This window comes from Olea europaea, chromosome 12, assembly GCF_002742605.1.
Source record: "Olea europaea var. sylvestris chromosome 12, O_europaea_v1, whole genome shotgun sequence".
In the NCBI taxonomy this organism is placed as follows: domain Eukaryota; kingdom Viridiplantae; phylum Streptophyta; class Magnoliopsida; order Lamiales; family Oleaceae; genus Olea; species Olea europaea.
Genome location: NC_036248.1, coordinates 19,968,683 through 19,983,908, shown reverse-complemented (window position 1 = coordinate 19,983,908; position 15,226 = coordinate 19,968,683). Strand labels below are relative to the sequence as shown.

General features: G+C 37.3%; 1 protein-coding gene across 1 annotated transcript; it reads right to left on the bottom strand.

Moving 5' to 3' along the window:
* Nucleotides 1–3,306: 3,306 nt before the first annotated feature.
* LOC111406740 (endoglucanase 14-like) lies at nt 3,307–7,313 on the bottom strand. The gene is made up of 6 exons (XM_023036118.1): nt 7,116–7,313; nt 6,363–6,770; nt 5,821–5,907; nt 5,585–5,737; nt 5,085–5,366; nt 3,307–3,624 (listed from the first exon to the last, which is right to left on the bottom strand). The coding sequence occupies exons 1-6, from the start codon at nt 7,311–7,313 to the stop codon at nt 3,307–3,309; spliced, it is 1,446 nt and encodes a 481-aa protein (XP_022891886.1).
* Nucleotides 7,314–15,226: the final 7,913 nt, after the last annotated feature.

The following is a 15,226-nucleotide window of genomic DNA, read 5'->3' as shown; positions in this document are numbered from 1 at the left end:
TCTAGCCATTAAAATTTGACAAGAATGGAGGCCAAACGGGGGCTATGTTTAGATAGATTTAATAAAAGTCAATCTACAATTTGAACATATAACATAATTCTACACGTATTAAATAACAAATTAGAAATGGTAACGGGCAAACGGCAAAGTCAGTGCAATGAAAATTTATAAAAACTGATTTTGACAAAACTTTCCCATAATTAATATATATAACTCAATTAATTACTTAATTAAGTTAATTTAAGCAACTTCATATATGGGCTTAGATAAATGCTAGAAATGATGCGTATTTCATTTATTAGATAAATAATAAAATATTGAATCTCTTCAATAGTTTCTTGAAAAATTTCCACTTGTGCCTAAACTATGAATATTGTGTTATTGGATGATAATAATTGATGAATATTGGAGTACATATATATAAGAGGTATCTCTAATGTATTCTGTTGTAGGTATTTGTAGGAGTCGAGAATTTGTTTAAAATCACGTCCAAATTGGTTTTCAAAAGAGTTCCAAACGAATAAGAAAATTGCGTTCGAACAAGCATGTTTTTGTCTGTGTATAGTCATTAGTATTTTGATCATGACATTCTCTCCCGATATCCAATTGAAGCAATTCAAAATGAGTTGGAAAGTTAACTCAAAGAATTAAAACTTTTGCTAGAAGTAAAAGTTTTCCAATTCAACTAAAAAATTGGAATATAACTTATGAGATTAGAAATTGATTTGCAATAATATTTGGATCATTTCCATTTTTTTTTTTTACTTCTAATTGCATCCAATTGTCTCCTAACAATTTTCAAAGTATTGTCTTGTGGTATGAGTAAGCTACTTGATATTTGCAATCTGGTCCTCAAAATTTGGACTTCGTCATTTGTCCATTTTAAGCTTCTTTCTTTCAACTCCACTTCCAATCATCGAGTTTTACCTAATAAAAGAAATATACAATAAATTAGATTATAACTTCTTAAAAGAACTATTAAATATCTACATTTTTAGATCCAAATAAGTGTATAAAATATACTTATCAAAACCTCCAAACTTAAACATTTATTTGTCTTCAAATAAAACTAGAATTTAACTTACCAAAATCACAATATACAAAATATTTTGATTAGACAAATTGTCGTTTTGTTTCAAGATTGGAAATATTTTATTAAATATATAAACAGCTTGAAAGTCACGTTACCAAAATCAATATCTACTTTTTAAACTGATGTGACTTTGTGAAGAATTAAGTAAAATATTATAATTTTACGAACTGTTTCAATTTCCAACCCTCGATGGTCAATTTACCCTCATCACTCGTAAGATTCGCACACCACCAAACTTATTATTTTTTACTCTTTTCTTAATGTGTGATTAAAGGCAAAATCTTTATATTAACCTCGCAATCTTTTTAGTTTATATGTATCTTATTAATTGCAAGTTAATATTTGAACAAATAAAGATTCTTCAAATTTTGATTGCTAAACCTCAAAGACTCAATTGGGCTAATCAAAGACCTAATTTTCTCAAATAAGTTTTTTCTTATCTTATGTGCATACTTTTCTCCATTAAACATTTTAAAGTGAGCTTTAAGATCGATAACTCACTAGTCGAATGACTATAGGGTATTAGATTTTTAGATACCCTTTCAGGTTTAATCAATCAAGTTAAAAAGGCTATAAAGAGACATTTCACAATAAGATAGCTCTCTCTCTCTCTCTCTCTTGGCCATAATTAATGCAATGCATCTTATTTACACCCGTTCTAAAAAATCGACCTATAATTTAATACTTTCACTTAATTGTCATCATGTTGGGCTTAGACAATCCACACATGAACTTATACACATGGAATTCACATTCATATTCATATCTCTCTACAACAGGAAAATCACCTCCAAACTATTTTAAATTTGGGCAAATGATGTATAATATAATAATTTTTGGGTTTATCATCTAAGTTATACTCTTTCAACCTATCAAGCATATGAATCAACTTATTACTTTGTAAAGCTAAATTTAATTCATCTGCACAAATTGTATCAAGTTTTACATGGATAAGAATCAGTTATTTCTTGATGAAACTCCACTTGCACCTCTCTTCTTTGTTGAACCCTTCCAAGTTCCCTTATGAATGTTGCCTCATTTAATGATAATAATTGATGAATATGAGAGTACAAAATGTATATGAAAGGTGTCTCTAATGTATTCTACTGTTAGGTACTTATAGGAGTCAAAGATTGGTTAAAAATCACGTCTAAATTAATTTTCAAAAGAGATCCAATCGAATAAGGAAAGCTACATTCACATGCACATGATTTTTTGTTTCTATACTGTCGTCAGTATTTTGATCATAACTTTCTCTCCCGACATCCAATTGAAAGTGCGTTGAAAAACTAATTTAACGGACTACAATTTTTTTAGAAATAGATTTTTTTATTTTCAATTCGAACGTTTACTATAAGAAAAATGGGTCTAAATATTTGGCTAAATATCTGGATATAATTTGTGTGAATTGGAAATTAATTTGTGATAATATTTTAACCATATTTCATTCCTTTTTGACTTTTAATTGCATCAAATTTTCTTCTAGCAATTTTCAAATTATCGTCTTGTGGACCGAATCAACTATTGAATATTTACAAGTTGGTCCTCAAACTTTGGACTTTGCTATTTCTCGATTCTTTCTTTCAATTCCGCTTTCAAAAATTGAATTTTACCTAATAAACAAAACATACAATAAATTAGGCTATAATTGCTCAAAAGAGCTATTAACTGTCTATAGTACTTCAAGGTCCAAAAAATTATAATAAATAAACTTATCAATTTTCATCAATATAAAATAAGAATTAGTATCAATAAATAAATATTGAAGTTAAATGTCACAAATATTTCTGATCACATTGTCTGATATATTTTAAATTTCAATTGCCAATAATGTGAAATTGAGCCTTGAAATATATCATGCCATGTGCTGTGAAAATATAACATCGGTCAACCCATGATGATCTGTTTTTTCGAATTATTAATTTCTTATAGAAGCACATGATTACAAAGTTTGTCGAACATTAAGGCTTTTTTCTTTTGTTAAAGCCAAAATAATAATAATAATAATAATAATAATAATAATAATAATAATAATAATAATAATAATAATAATAATAATAAAAATCTAAACTATAGAGCAAATTAACCGAGATAATTCATTTGACTATATATTTTAAGTGAATATATTATTTGAATTAAAAAAATATATAGCAAATAGCATATAGCAGTAGACATGTGTTACTGGCAATTAATTCTCCGTAATTTGTCCTAAATTATGCAAAATATGCTAAGACTCCAACAAAAGGTGCGCTGTTGGCAGTTGCAGCCTCAGCCTGCTGAAAATTTTCCCTCGAGTCTGTATATTCATCATTTTGACCTGGTCCTCCAACTATTGCACCATCAATAACATTAGGGTTTGGTGCATTTCTATGAAACCAAGCTGTGAACCCTCCTTGACAAGTTACCGGGGTAGGATTTTGGTTGATCGACACAATTGATGCTCCTCGATGGTGAACCTGTTGTGGATACTTTTCTCCAAACCCGACCATGTAACTTATTTGGTGAGGGTTTACCCCGAGTATGTAATTAACCTGATCAAAGAAAACCAATCAAGGAATTGTCAATTAAAAACCAACTTAGAGATGTTCATTGCGTCAAGAAAGACATAAATCAGTAGATATTTGTCAAAATCAAATGCTAAAACCTCGGAAATATAAGTGATTAATCTCCCAATAAGCCTAAGATCTTTGAGACTTCAATATTTTTTGATATTTAATAACGAGAGCTCTTTAGACGATTTAAATGTTAAATATAAGTGGCCTCATTTGAGTCATCGAGGGTCGCTGCCAATCTACTAACAAAAAATTTGAATGTCTAGGGCTTCAATGGGTTCCGTAAGAGTGTGTTGAAAATGAAATTAAATAATCTGCATGTTTCATCATCTATTGGCTTAATGTATGAGCTTAAGCTTGAGATCAAGTGAATCAATACTAACCAATAAAGCATTATTGGATTATAGCAAGGACAAGTATTGTATATTGGAAGAATTTTGTGAATAGTGACGCCAAAATAAGTATAATGATGGTATGTAAATCCGTGCCGAAAATTGGACAGAGTAACGACAAAGAAAATACAAACAAGAAGAAGAAGAAAGTAGGGACAAAGCCGAGGCAAGAGTTTGACTCTTTGTCCTTAAGTCGAATTTGCCCCGCAACGGTGCCTACGGATTTCGGCAATCGACTCTCAAGATACAACGGCTATACTTGTGTTTGTAGCACTCCAAAACACAAGTACAACGAACCAAATTTAGGCTTATGTACTCCAAGGATGAAATGAAGGAAAATCAAAATAAATGAAATGATTTTGATTTTGAATAGAAGAGAAGATGAGAGATGTTTTTGCATATCAAATTGTGAGGAATAGGACACCCAAATGGTCCTATTTATAGACCATGAAAGGGTGTGGACGAAATGGTTGAGGCCAAACCATGCACCCTTTCCAAACAATGCACCTTTATGAAAAGGTGTCTATTTACTCAAAAAATCGGAATTGAATTTGACGTGTGATCGCGTGGTTTACCAACCATGCGGTCGCACGGTCAAATATTTTGACCTGATTTTCGTCATTTTTCGTAATTTCTCATTCATCCGATATTGGTTTTCGAAATGCCAAATATACTCTTCAATACATGCAGAGAAATCAAAATTCTCTTTCGGGGGCATTGCCCCCGAGCCCCCACGGGGGGCGCTGGCCCCTCGACCCTCGCGACCTGACAGGGCAGGTCGATCCCCGTTTGTGCTTCCCAAAGCGGCGAAGTGGCAAACAATTTTGCCTAAACGGATTGAGTCGAGCTTTTGAGTATTTGGCCGAAGTCGATACGAAGTCACTTTAATCGATTTTCAATTCTCGATTTATTTAACCAATATCCAACATTGTATAATTTGAGATGCATTGTGAAATCATCTTTTACATCGTAGGATATAATATGTTGGGTGCATATTTACAGCATAGTAGTGGAATTTACTAGATAATACTCGGAAAAATAAGATACCTGTGATCGGACTACATGTATCAGATATTCCGGTGGGATCTTTCCAGCAGGGCACTGGAGGGTATTCTTTGTGGCAGTAAGGACATGGGAATAAGTAGTCATTATAAATGATGCACTTGTGACATACTGAAGATTATTCCAATCTTGCCACCAAAGAAGCCCATTATTAGTAGTTTTCACATTGTTACTGCCTTTCTGAAGGCAATTGCAGATAAATTGCTCGAGATAGTTTTTGTATTGTCCCAAATTTCCATTTCCCGGATATTTTCCCTCAAGAATGCCCTGAAAAATTGCAGAAAACACAGAATTCGTTCAATAAAATTGAATATAAACTACAGCTTCTTCTTTGATAAGTTGAATTGACAAAATAATCGACATATGCTTTTCTTTCTAAATCATGTCAACTTATCAAATATATACTTAACGAGGGATTACCTATTTCCCTGTAACCTTGATGATTGAAAGGTACAGAATCATAAGTATAGTTTAGACTTTTATACCTTTGCAACGAGGAGTTGAGCTCCGACATATTTGTCGTCCCATGAAAACATTTGTCTGGTGCCTCCTATATTCGTGGAATTAGTGATGAAATCTAGGTATTGTTTTTCTCCAGTGGCACGCTCTAACCATACAGCAGCCCACAATAATTCATCCTGTGTATTTCACAAAATGAATTTCAAATTTGTGCAGTCAATGAGTTAGAATAATATACTAAAATGGAATTAAATTTAATTACCTCATATCCACTGCTAGAATAGAAATTTGCGGCCGAGGAAATGCTGTTTTGGTACTGGCCAGGATATTTTACAGCAAAATCAAATAACTGTCACAATAATCAAATGCATTAGTATTAATCATTAACAACTTTATTAACAAAAAGCCATTGGAGGTCTAGCCTTGACCCCTACGAGCTTTTGGAAAAAGATTTTCAAATTTAGACATCTCAATCTGTGCAAATTTATTTCTATTCAAAGTTCATATGGTGCATATTTTTCATCAGATTTGATCTTCTACACAGTATAAAAACTTAACACTGCTAATATGATAAGAGAAACATTACTTATGGTTCTCAGCAACAGTTGTACCTTTCGAGAGCCATATTTACGATTCTCTATGTCACGTTAGTTATGGGATGTTTTTATCCTGCCCCACTGTGTGCAGAAGATCAATTCTATATTTTTCATATATATATATCAAGATGATGGGGCACAATTTTCATAAAATCTAGATAGGTAACAGAAATAAGACTTTTAACTCAAGATATTCTTTTAACTTAACCTGTTTGGCATGGAGAATAAGTTGGAATGAATATCTTGTTCCCCTAAACGCCAATGCAGCAGCTGCAAATGCAGCTGCAGTTTCCCCTGCAAGATCTGCTCCAGGATGTTGCTCATCAATCCAATAAACAGTCCTCGGTGTTGTCATATCCTCGGGCCTCATCCAACACGCATGATCTGAGAAACCATCTCCCACTTGACCATAAAGAAAATTAGGGTGTGGGTGTGCTTTGATGAAATAATCAGTTCCCCATTTGATGGCAGCCAAAGCATTAGATAACTCGTTTTTTGCCAGAAGTTGTGGCCCAAATTCCACTACACTCCATGCAAGCATTGTCACAGTAAAAGCCATTGGAAAACCAAATTTAACGTTGTCTCCGGCATCATAGTATCCTCCCACAAGATCCTCCTGTGAAAATATAATAGACATGCATGAACGATTAATCAACCATTAAACGTGTACTTAAAATCCATAAAAGGAGTTACTTTAGGAAGTGAATCCTTAGATACTCTAATAAATCTCTCTCATGCAGGTATCCTAAGATGAGCTCAACGAGAATAGAAATCTCGTGTGGAACAGAAGGGTAAAAGCTCGTTTGATTCTGAAGAAGAAGAAGGAGGAGGAGGAAGAGGAGAAGAAGAAGAAGAAGAATCTATGTTTAAAGTGAAATTTATTGTATTATAATTTATTTGAATAAGAGTTAAATTGCTTATTTATTAAAATAAAATGATCAATTAAAAAAGATATATGTACCCCGGCAGCTTTGCCATCGTTAACAGCTGAATTGCCTCGCCAATTCACACGTTGGCTAGGGGGTAACGCTCCCGATCTTTGTGCTTCGTAGTACAACAAAGATTTGGTTAGGGCAGCTCCATAGTTCACTTTGTCAGCGTTAGAGTTGACAAAAGCAAGAATGCAACAAGCAAAGGCTAAGAGAGATAAAGAAGGCATAATTGCAGTTAATTTGAAATGGATATGAAAGAGCCTTACTAAAATGGCCTAATTTATATAAAAAAATAAAGTCAAATAATTTAATAACTAATTATTTTTCCTTTAATGAAATAGAGATTTCATTCGTAATATAACTTAAGGTTTCAACCTTTGTTATATCTTGTCACTCTGCAGAGAACATTAATGGTTTTTAATTCAGACTTTAATAATTTACCACATGATTCATTATAAATATAATCTATATTATATATTTGTAAGGAATCTCATGGATTTGAAATATTAAAACCAACTTTTTATTTGTATAATTTTAACCGGAGGTTTTGCCAATTCAGATTTTAATGAGTTTATTAAGATTTATGGATTGCGATGGATTTCATGGATTTGAATAGAATTTCACTCAACGTATAAGATTTATCATAATGTTATGTTTAAATTTTTTATGAATTTCATGGATTTAAAACTAACTTTGTACATGCCAAAAACATTTTGTTTTAGTTTTTCAAAATCCATGAGAATCTATAAAAGTCTATAGTATAGCATTTTCTTAAAATCTTATTAATCATGTAAATTCTATTTTAATTTATGATATTTGTGAGAATTAATCATTAAAATCTGAGTTGATAACAACCCCTAAGTTAAGATTGCCCAAAAGTTTGTTTAATATTTCTAATTCATGAAATCTATTAGAATTCACGGATGTCTATAGTACATTATTTTGATACCATCTTTTGAATTTTGTGGAATTCTATTCAAATATATAAAATTCATTAGAATTCATAAATATTAAATTATTAAAATCTTGTTGTTCTGTTCTGTACTCAAATTTTAATGAATTTCTTAAGATCTATGAATTCTCATGGATTTCATAGGTTAGAATAAAACTCCACCTACTTATCAAGATTTTAAAAATGATATGTTATAGATTTTATGGAATATTTCTTATGGATTTGAAATATTTAAACCAACTTTTTTGGGTATATCTTAACTTATAACATTTATAAGAAATTAACATTTATTTATTTGAAATGAAACACGTTACAACATGCATCTGTCCCCAATGTTAGGGATTTTTTTAATTTTATTTATTTATTTATTTACTATTATTATTATTATTATTATTATTATTATTATTGAAATTTGGTGTCAAGGTACAATTTTTGGTGGATTTGTGTAACTGAGATTATTTGAGTGCGTACTTAAGGTGGATAAGAAGAGAATTTTTGCATGAATTAAATAAGGAGAGCTGTTATCTTGAAATGCTCCACGTAATAAATTTTGTTTTAGAAAATATTGCTATATTATAATGAATAATGTTATGTAACTTCATTGGAATTGCAATTTCAATTTATGTGACAATAGATGATTGATTAAATAAAAAGTGAAATTGAATGAGTCATTTAATTTTACCTATCAATTAATATCACATTAACATTACCTAAATTGGGGTTGCATTCCCAATGGAGCTAAATAACATTTATGTCTACTTATTTCATGGAAAAAGTTGAGGCAAATAACTTCTCTCGATGGCATATAAAAAATATTAATTATTTATAATTTGAAGAAAAATATCAAGAATAATATGTGAAAAGTCTAAGTTGTCCCTTTGCAGAAATGTCTACATTATAATGTGCAATCAAGATGTCATCCACCATAGCATAGAGGTTTGGACACTATCGTGCAACCAAGATTTCATGTACTATGATATCAGTTACACGTAGTTCAAAACTCATACATAGCTTACCTGAGAAACCATCTTATTTGATACACATCTGAAATTTCGATCTGTAAATTATACCTACTTTCTTCGTGCCACAAACACACCTTCCGCCAACATGCAATTTCCTTGCCCTTGCATTCTGCATATCAAGACATATTTGTCAAGCTTAGTAGTTTATAAGGTAACAAAATATATTGTACCTGCACCTCCAATATATGTATGTGCGAGTTTCGCATCGAATAACATAAATTTCATTGGGCATTTTCATGGAATTTAACGAGCTATTATTAGAAATCGTGGGATATTTTAAAATTTGCCAATCTAATCAATAATCTCGTTTTATTGTTAAAGGTTATAATTCAATCTTTATCTTTATATCTTTAGCAAACAATTTTTTTAGATAAAGTATAGACTTGTTACTTAAAGAATCGGCCTTCCTCTCTTTTGGAGGAAATTCACTAATGGAACATCGTAGATCACTAGCTTCGACATTTCACAACTGGTTAATCCCATTTTAAAAGTAAAAAAATAAAAATAAAAAATGAAATGATTGACAATCAAAACTTTCTTAGGATGGAATTAGCTATCGAATTAAAATAAAAATTTAGTACACCCTTAGTAGTTGTGTGTTTGAAAATGTAGAATTGAAATTCTAGAATTTATGAAATAGGGTCATAGGTTTCTAGTGGTAATGCTAGGGAATAAAATTCACTTTGAAATTTAAAAATAATGAGACCTTTATTGTACCGCTTGGAAAGTTCTATTGACCATAATAATTCACAACACACTTGAAGTTCCTATCCAAATTGTACAGCAGCAGTACAATATTTTCAAGGTTGAATATCATTTTCAGCACCTTAACCTTTTAATTTTCAAAAGTAGTACCAAACCCTTAAACTTCGTTAAAATCTAAAAAAAAAAAATTCTACAATATTAGACACCAATAAAAGTGCTCCATATAATATAATTGTGATTCTAAGTACTATGGTACATAACTCGCAATAGTGAACCATCTTTGATCGAAATCACATCATTTCGGGTTTCAATCTCTTTAAAAACAATACTCAGTATGAAGAACTTTAGACATCTCAGAATTATTGAATGCAAATTATTTAAAATAACGAAACAATGAGTTTCAAAACATTGTGAACTAGCCTTGTCTGTATTCTGATTCCCAGAATTCGTAGGGACAGCCAAAAGGATGTTTTATAGCTATCCCAAGCCGAGCGCATTGGTCGAATTTTGCAAAGGTTCAACATGAATAATTCAAAAACAGCTAGCATGCAATTTGTTGACCTCAAAAAGTGCGCCAACAGATGCCGGTCCCACCCGCGCTTGCGTGGTCGAATGTCCAACACGTTAAGACACGTGGATGGTCTAAAACGAGCGGTTCAAAGGGGTGTGGGAGTAGCCCAACGACGCGGAACGGTGACGTTCGGAATCCGGCGGGTTGTTCGTAATCCGATTGTACAATAATTACCAACCGGTGCTCGTAAATGTATATGTAAAAGCGTATAAACTCGATTTGTGTATTGCAAGTGAATGAGAGAGAGTTGAGTAAATGTAGTCTTTAGTATTGATTCTTACATTAGCCTTTTGATATTACACAAGGGAAGTATTTATAGTAGTACTTATGAAAAGGGAGCCCTTGGATGAAGTGGCACGTGGCCTCATCTCTTTAGTTCAAACATCTTTTCCTAGATATGGGGCTTGACTTGCTAGCTTGCGGCGTATTTATTGCTTGTGCAGGGCCTTCATGCTAGTGACAAGACTTGACCTTTATGCTTATGACAAACGTTCCATCAATCATTCGAATAAGATCTGTGCAGGCGATCTCTTGGGAGAAGTGACCATGGAGGATGTTTCCTTGTGGTTCAGAGGCTCACGCATCAGCTTCGGGGCTTCGGCCATTTGTCATGATACTTCCACTTGAGGGCCTCAGCTGCTCTCAACAGGTTCCAGCAGCCTGGCTTCGGTTCGTAGGCCTCGATCAATGGGCCTCGGCAGATGGATTTCGGCTCGAAGCAGTTCGGATGTAGCCCACCTCGGTAGGAATGCCACGTGGATCGCCATGAGTGGGCTATTGTCCCAGGTAGGTTGGCCAGGTGTGACAACACGCAACAATAGTCTCACAAGTTCAAGTATATTCATTTATGTAATGCGTGGACTTTAATGGAGTAAAAATTGAAAGAATTTTTGAACCCCAAATAATAGTCCCCGAAGTCCAAGTATAGATATTTATATTATGGTTGGGGTTTGAGAAGTGTCGCTGTGGGTGAACGATGAAGTAGGCGAGGTGTTTGAACTCTGAAGATGAGTCGAGGTGGTTGAGTAGCCGAACCTGCGAGGCTTTGATGCTGAATGGTGAAGAGGAAGCCGAGGTGGTTGAGAAACCGAACCCGCGAGGCTTGATTGCTGAATGGCGAAGAGGAAGCCGAGGTGGTTGAGGAACCGAACCTGCGAGGCTTGGTTGCTGAATGGCGAAGAGAGAAGCCGAGGTGGTTGAGTAGCCGAACCTGCGAGGCTTGCCGAGGTCCAATGGTAATGATTGTGCGTTGGCTACTGTGCCAATGATTTGATGTTTTGTGCTTGTTTTCGAGGAAAAGTGGCTAAACCGTTACGACTTCCAAGGTGTTGTTGCTGTCGAATTAAAAATGCAATTATGAGGACAGTTGGCGCTTCTAGAAGTAGACGCATTGGAGAGGTGCGTGGGAGGCACGCATAAATCTGAAGCGTAGGATTTAAAAACCGTTTGAATTCAACGCCTCGGATTGGATCTGAAATGGAGGGCTCGGATTGACTGAGATTCGATCTGACGACTGGGGTTTGTCTTGGACCTTTATAAAAGGCGAGAAAATCCCAATTTTCAGGATTTTTGAACACTTTGCACTCTGAAACTCTCTCAAATCTCCAAATTTTCTGGTGTCGAGGTTGACTGTGATATTAAATTCCGGCCAGTCTCCGTTTGTGTCGAATTCCCCTAGGTATTGTTTGCACAAAAACCCTTGTTACTGTCTTTTTACTGAGAAAATGGAGTCCACTTCGGGTAGAGAGCTTGTTACAGTGGCGTCTTTAGACTATGGGATCGGTCATGGGGGGATGTCCGAGATGGATAGGTATGCCATGGCCGAGGAGCCTGTAGATTATACCCAGGAGTGGGGGGCTTCTAGAGTGCCCTCGAATATGACGGGGAAGAGGTTGGGGGAACTTAGGGAGAGGTACAGTGTACCCCACTACATAGAAATGTTAGTCCCCGAGGCGAATGAGCGGGCTTGCTATCCGAGGCCCGACTGCGTGGCTGTGAGTGAATACCTATTCAAGGCAGGTATGCGTCTTCCTCTGCACCCCTTCTTTAGGGCGGTGCTTAGGAAATTCATGCTGTCGCCGACCCAGGTTCTGCCGAATGGGTGGAGCCAGCTCGTCAGCTCGTACTTCCTGTGGAAGAAAGTGTCACTTGGGGAGGACATGCCTCTTCATGTGTTCATGGTCCTGTTCCAGCCCCGAGTAATTGGGAAGGAGTCAAGGGGGTGGTACTACCTCACGCCTTGGGGGGCTCACGCACCCTTTGTGGTGGGACTAACTTCCTCTATCAAGGGGTGGAAGGAGTCCTGGTTCTGGGTGCGAGGTAAATGGCAGGCAGTGGAGGGGGACAAAGCCCTGTCATGCACAGTGCCGACCCAGTACTACGAAGCTCGTAAGTCTCCCGACCTTTGCTTGTCTTTTGAAGTCAGAATATGAATTCGTCTAACTGTTGGGGGTTCATTTGCAGATAGTAGTACAAGGTTCGAGCTCAGCAGGGAGGAATTTGAGGTGATAGAGGACATTTACAAGAGGCCTCTGAAGTTTCGCCACTTCGATCACCTGATTGATAGGAGCAGATACTTTCTGGACTTTGAACTGATGGCATCCAGAGGTACGAAGCCCCAACACTTAAATTTTCCTATCCATTGTTTTTATACTAATGCTGATCTGACCTATTGTGCAGATAAATTCAAGAAGAGGGAGTACCCAACTCCAGACATGGCCTCTATCTTGAAGGCCACGTCTACTGTGAAGGCGAGGCCTCTGAAGCCTGGGTCCAGCGGGGCAAAGGAAGTCCGAGGCAGGGTTGAGCACCTGTCCAAGGACTGTACTCCCAGGGCTTCGGAGGAGGCAACTCCTCAGAGGCCAGAGAAGCCGAAAGAGCCTTGGGGCAAGGAGAAAGTCCCTGAGGAGACTAAGAAGAGGAAGCTGGTGCACATCTCCAGCTCAGCTGGAAAGTTTGGGACCTCAGTGTCCCATAGGGCCGAACAGACTGGCGAGCCGAAGCTTCTCACTGTAGCCTCCAAAGCCATCAAAATGGAGATGGTAAGAGAGGTAGAGGCTGAAGAGGCTAGAGCAGAGGCCGCAAGGCGAGCTGCAGAAGCTGCCGAAGAGGAGGCAGCAAAGGAAAAATCGATTCGGGAGAAGGGGAAGTCTCCGAACTTCCTAGCTGGGAGGGAGGAGGAGCTAGCCCCAGCCTTAGTGGAGGCTCTCCTTGAAGAAATCAGAAGTGCCACCGAGAGCTTTTACAAGTTCTGGACAGAGAGGTGGCAGCTGCATGCCTCGTCTTGTGATGCCACCGACTTGACAAGGGCACTGGTGAGCCAGAGCGCCAGGACCTTTGGCCTCGCGTTCGAATGCAGGGAGGCCTTGAGCGAGTTCCAGACAAGGACCCACGCCTCGGAGGGGAAGGCTGCCGAGGCCGAAGAAGCCAAGGCCCAGAAAGTTGAAGAGGTGGCGAAGCTTGAGTCTGCTTTGGCCCAAATTGAGGCCTTAAAGAAGGAAGTGTATGAGTCACAGTGCGAGGTGGCCTCCTTGACAAAGAAGGTGGAGATCTCCAATGAGCATCAAAAGGTGACTGTTGAGGCTCTTGAGAAGGCGAATCTCTCCTTGGCCGGTGCTCGAGATGCTTATCAGTTTCTCGAAGGCCAGGCGAAGTGGTACATGAACGATGCCTCTGTTGCTAGAGAAGAGGCCCGAACTGCAAGGGAAGAGGCGGTGAAGGAATACATCACCAATTTCCACACTACAGAAGAGTACAAGAGCTTCAGTTCGTACTGGAGGAACTTCGCCTATGCCGAAGTGCTGGAGCGGGCAGAGGAGCTGTATCCCAATTTGGACCTGGCTCAACTTAGGTCCGAATTTGTGGATGAGGTACCTCAGACCCCAGCTGAGGAGGTCCAAGGTGATGGAGAAGTTGATGCCGAAGCCCAGAGCGCTGAGGCAGAGGAAACAACTACTGATGCCCAAGCTGCCGAAGCCCCCAGTGCTGAGGCACCTCCGTCATCTAGCCAGGCATAGACTAGGTTTTACTTTTTAGTAATTCAGATGTAATGGCTAGAGGCCCCCCCTTTGTAACCCTCTTTGAAATATCAATATAATGTCTTTCTTCTTTCATTGTTGTTTTTTGTCCAAGTTTTTATACCTCGTTAAACAAATGAACTGGAACTTGATATAAGCATGAACTAAATAACTTTGTGAGCCTCGGACTTAAGCAAATTAACATGACTTAAGGAGATGAACTGTGTGAGCCTCGGACTTAAGCACATTAACATGACTTAAGGAGACAAACTGTGTGGACCTCGGACTTAAGCACACTAACATAACTTAAGGAGACGAACTGTGTGGACCTCGGACTTAAGCATAACTTAAGGAAATGAACTGTGTGGACCTCGGACTTAAGCATACTAACATGACTTAAGGAGACGAACTGTGTGGACCTCGGACTTAAGCACACTAACATGACTTAAGGAGACGAACTGTGTGGACCTCGGACTTAAGCACACTAACATGACTTAAGGAGACGAACTGTGTGGACCTCGGACTTAAGCACATTAACATGACTTAAGGAGACGAACTGTGTGGACCTCGGACTTAAGCACACTAACATAACTTAAGGAGATGAACTGTGTGAACCTCGGACTTAAGCGACCGTGGCTTCTCCCCTTGGCGTTTAGCAAGGCCAAAGGGAGGCATGTGATAGCGCCTCGAAGTTCAAGCGAGGTGGCCCAGAGGTGGGTCCTGAGCCTCTCCTCCGAGGTGACGACGCATCCCAGACATGGTGGATGGTGCAGCCATGTTGAGGCTTCTCCCCTTGGCGTTCAGCAAGGCCAAAGGGAGGCATGTGCTAGAGCCTCGGAGTTCAAGCGAGGTGCCCCAGAGGTGGGTCCTGAGC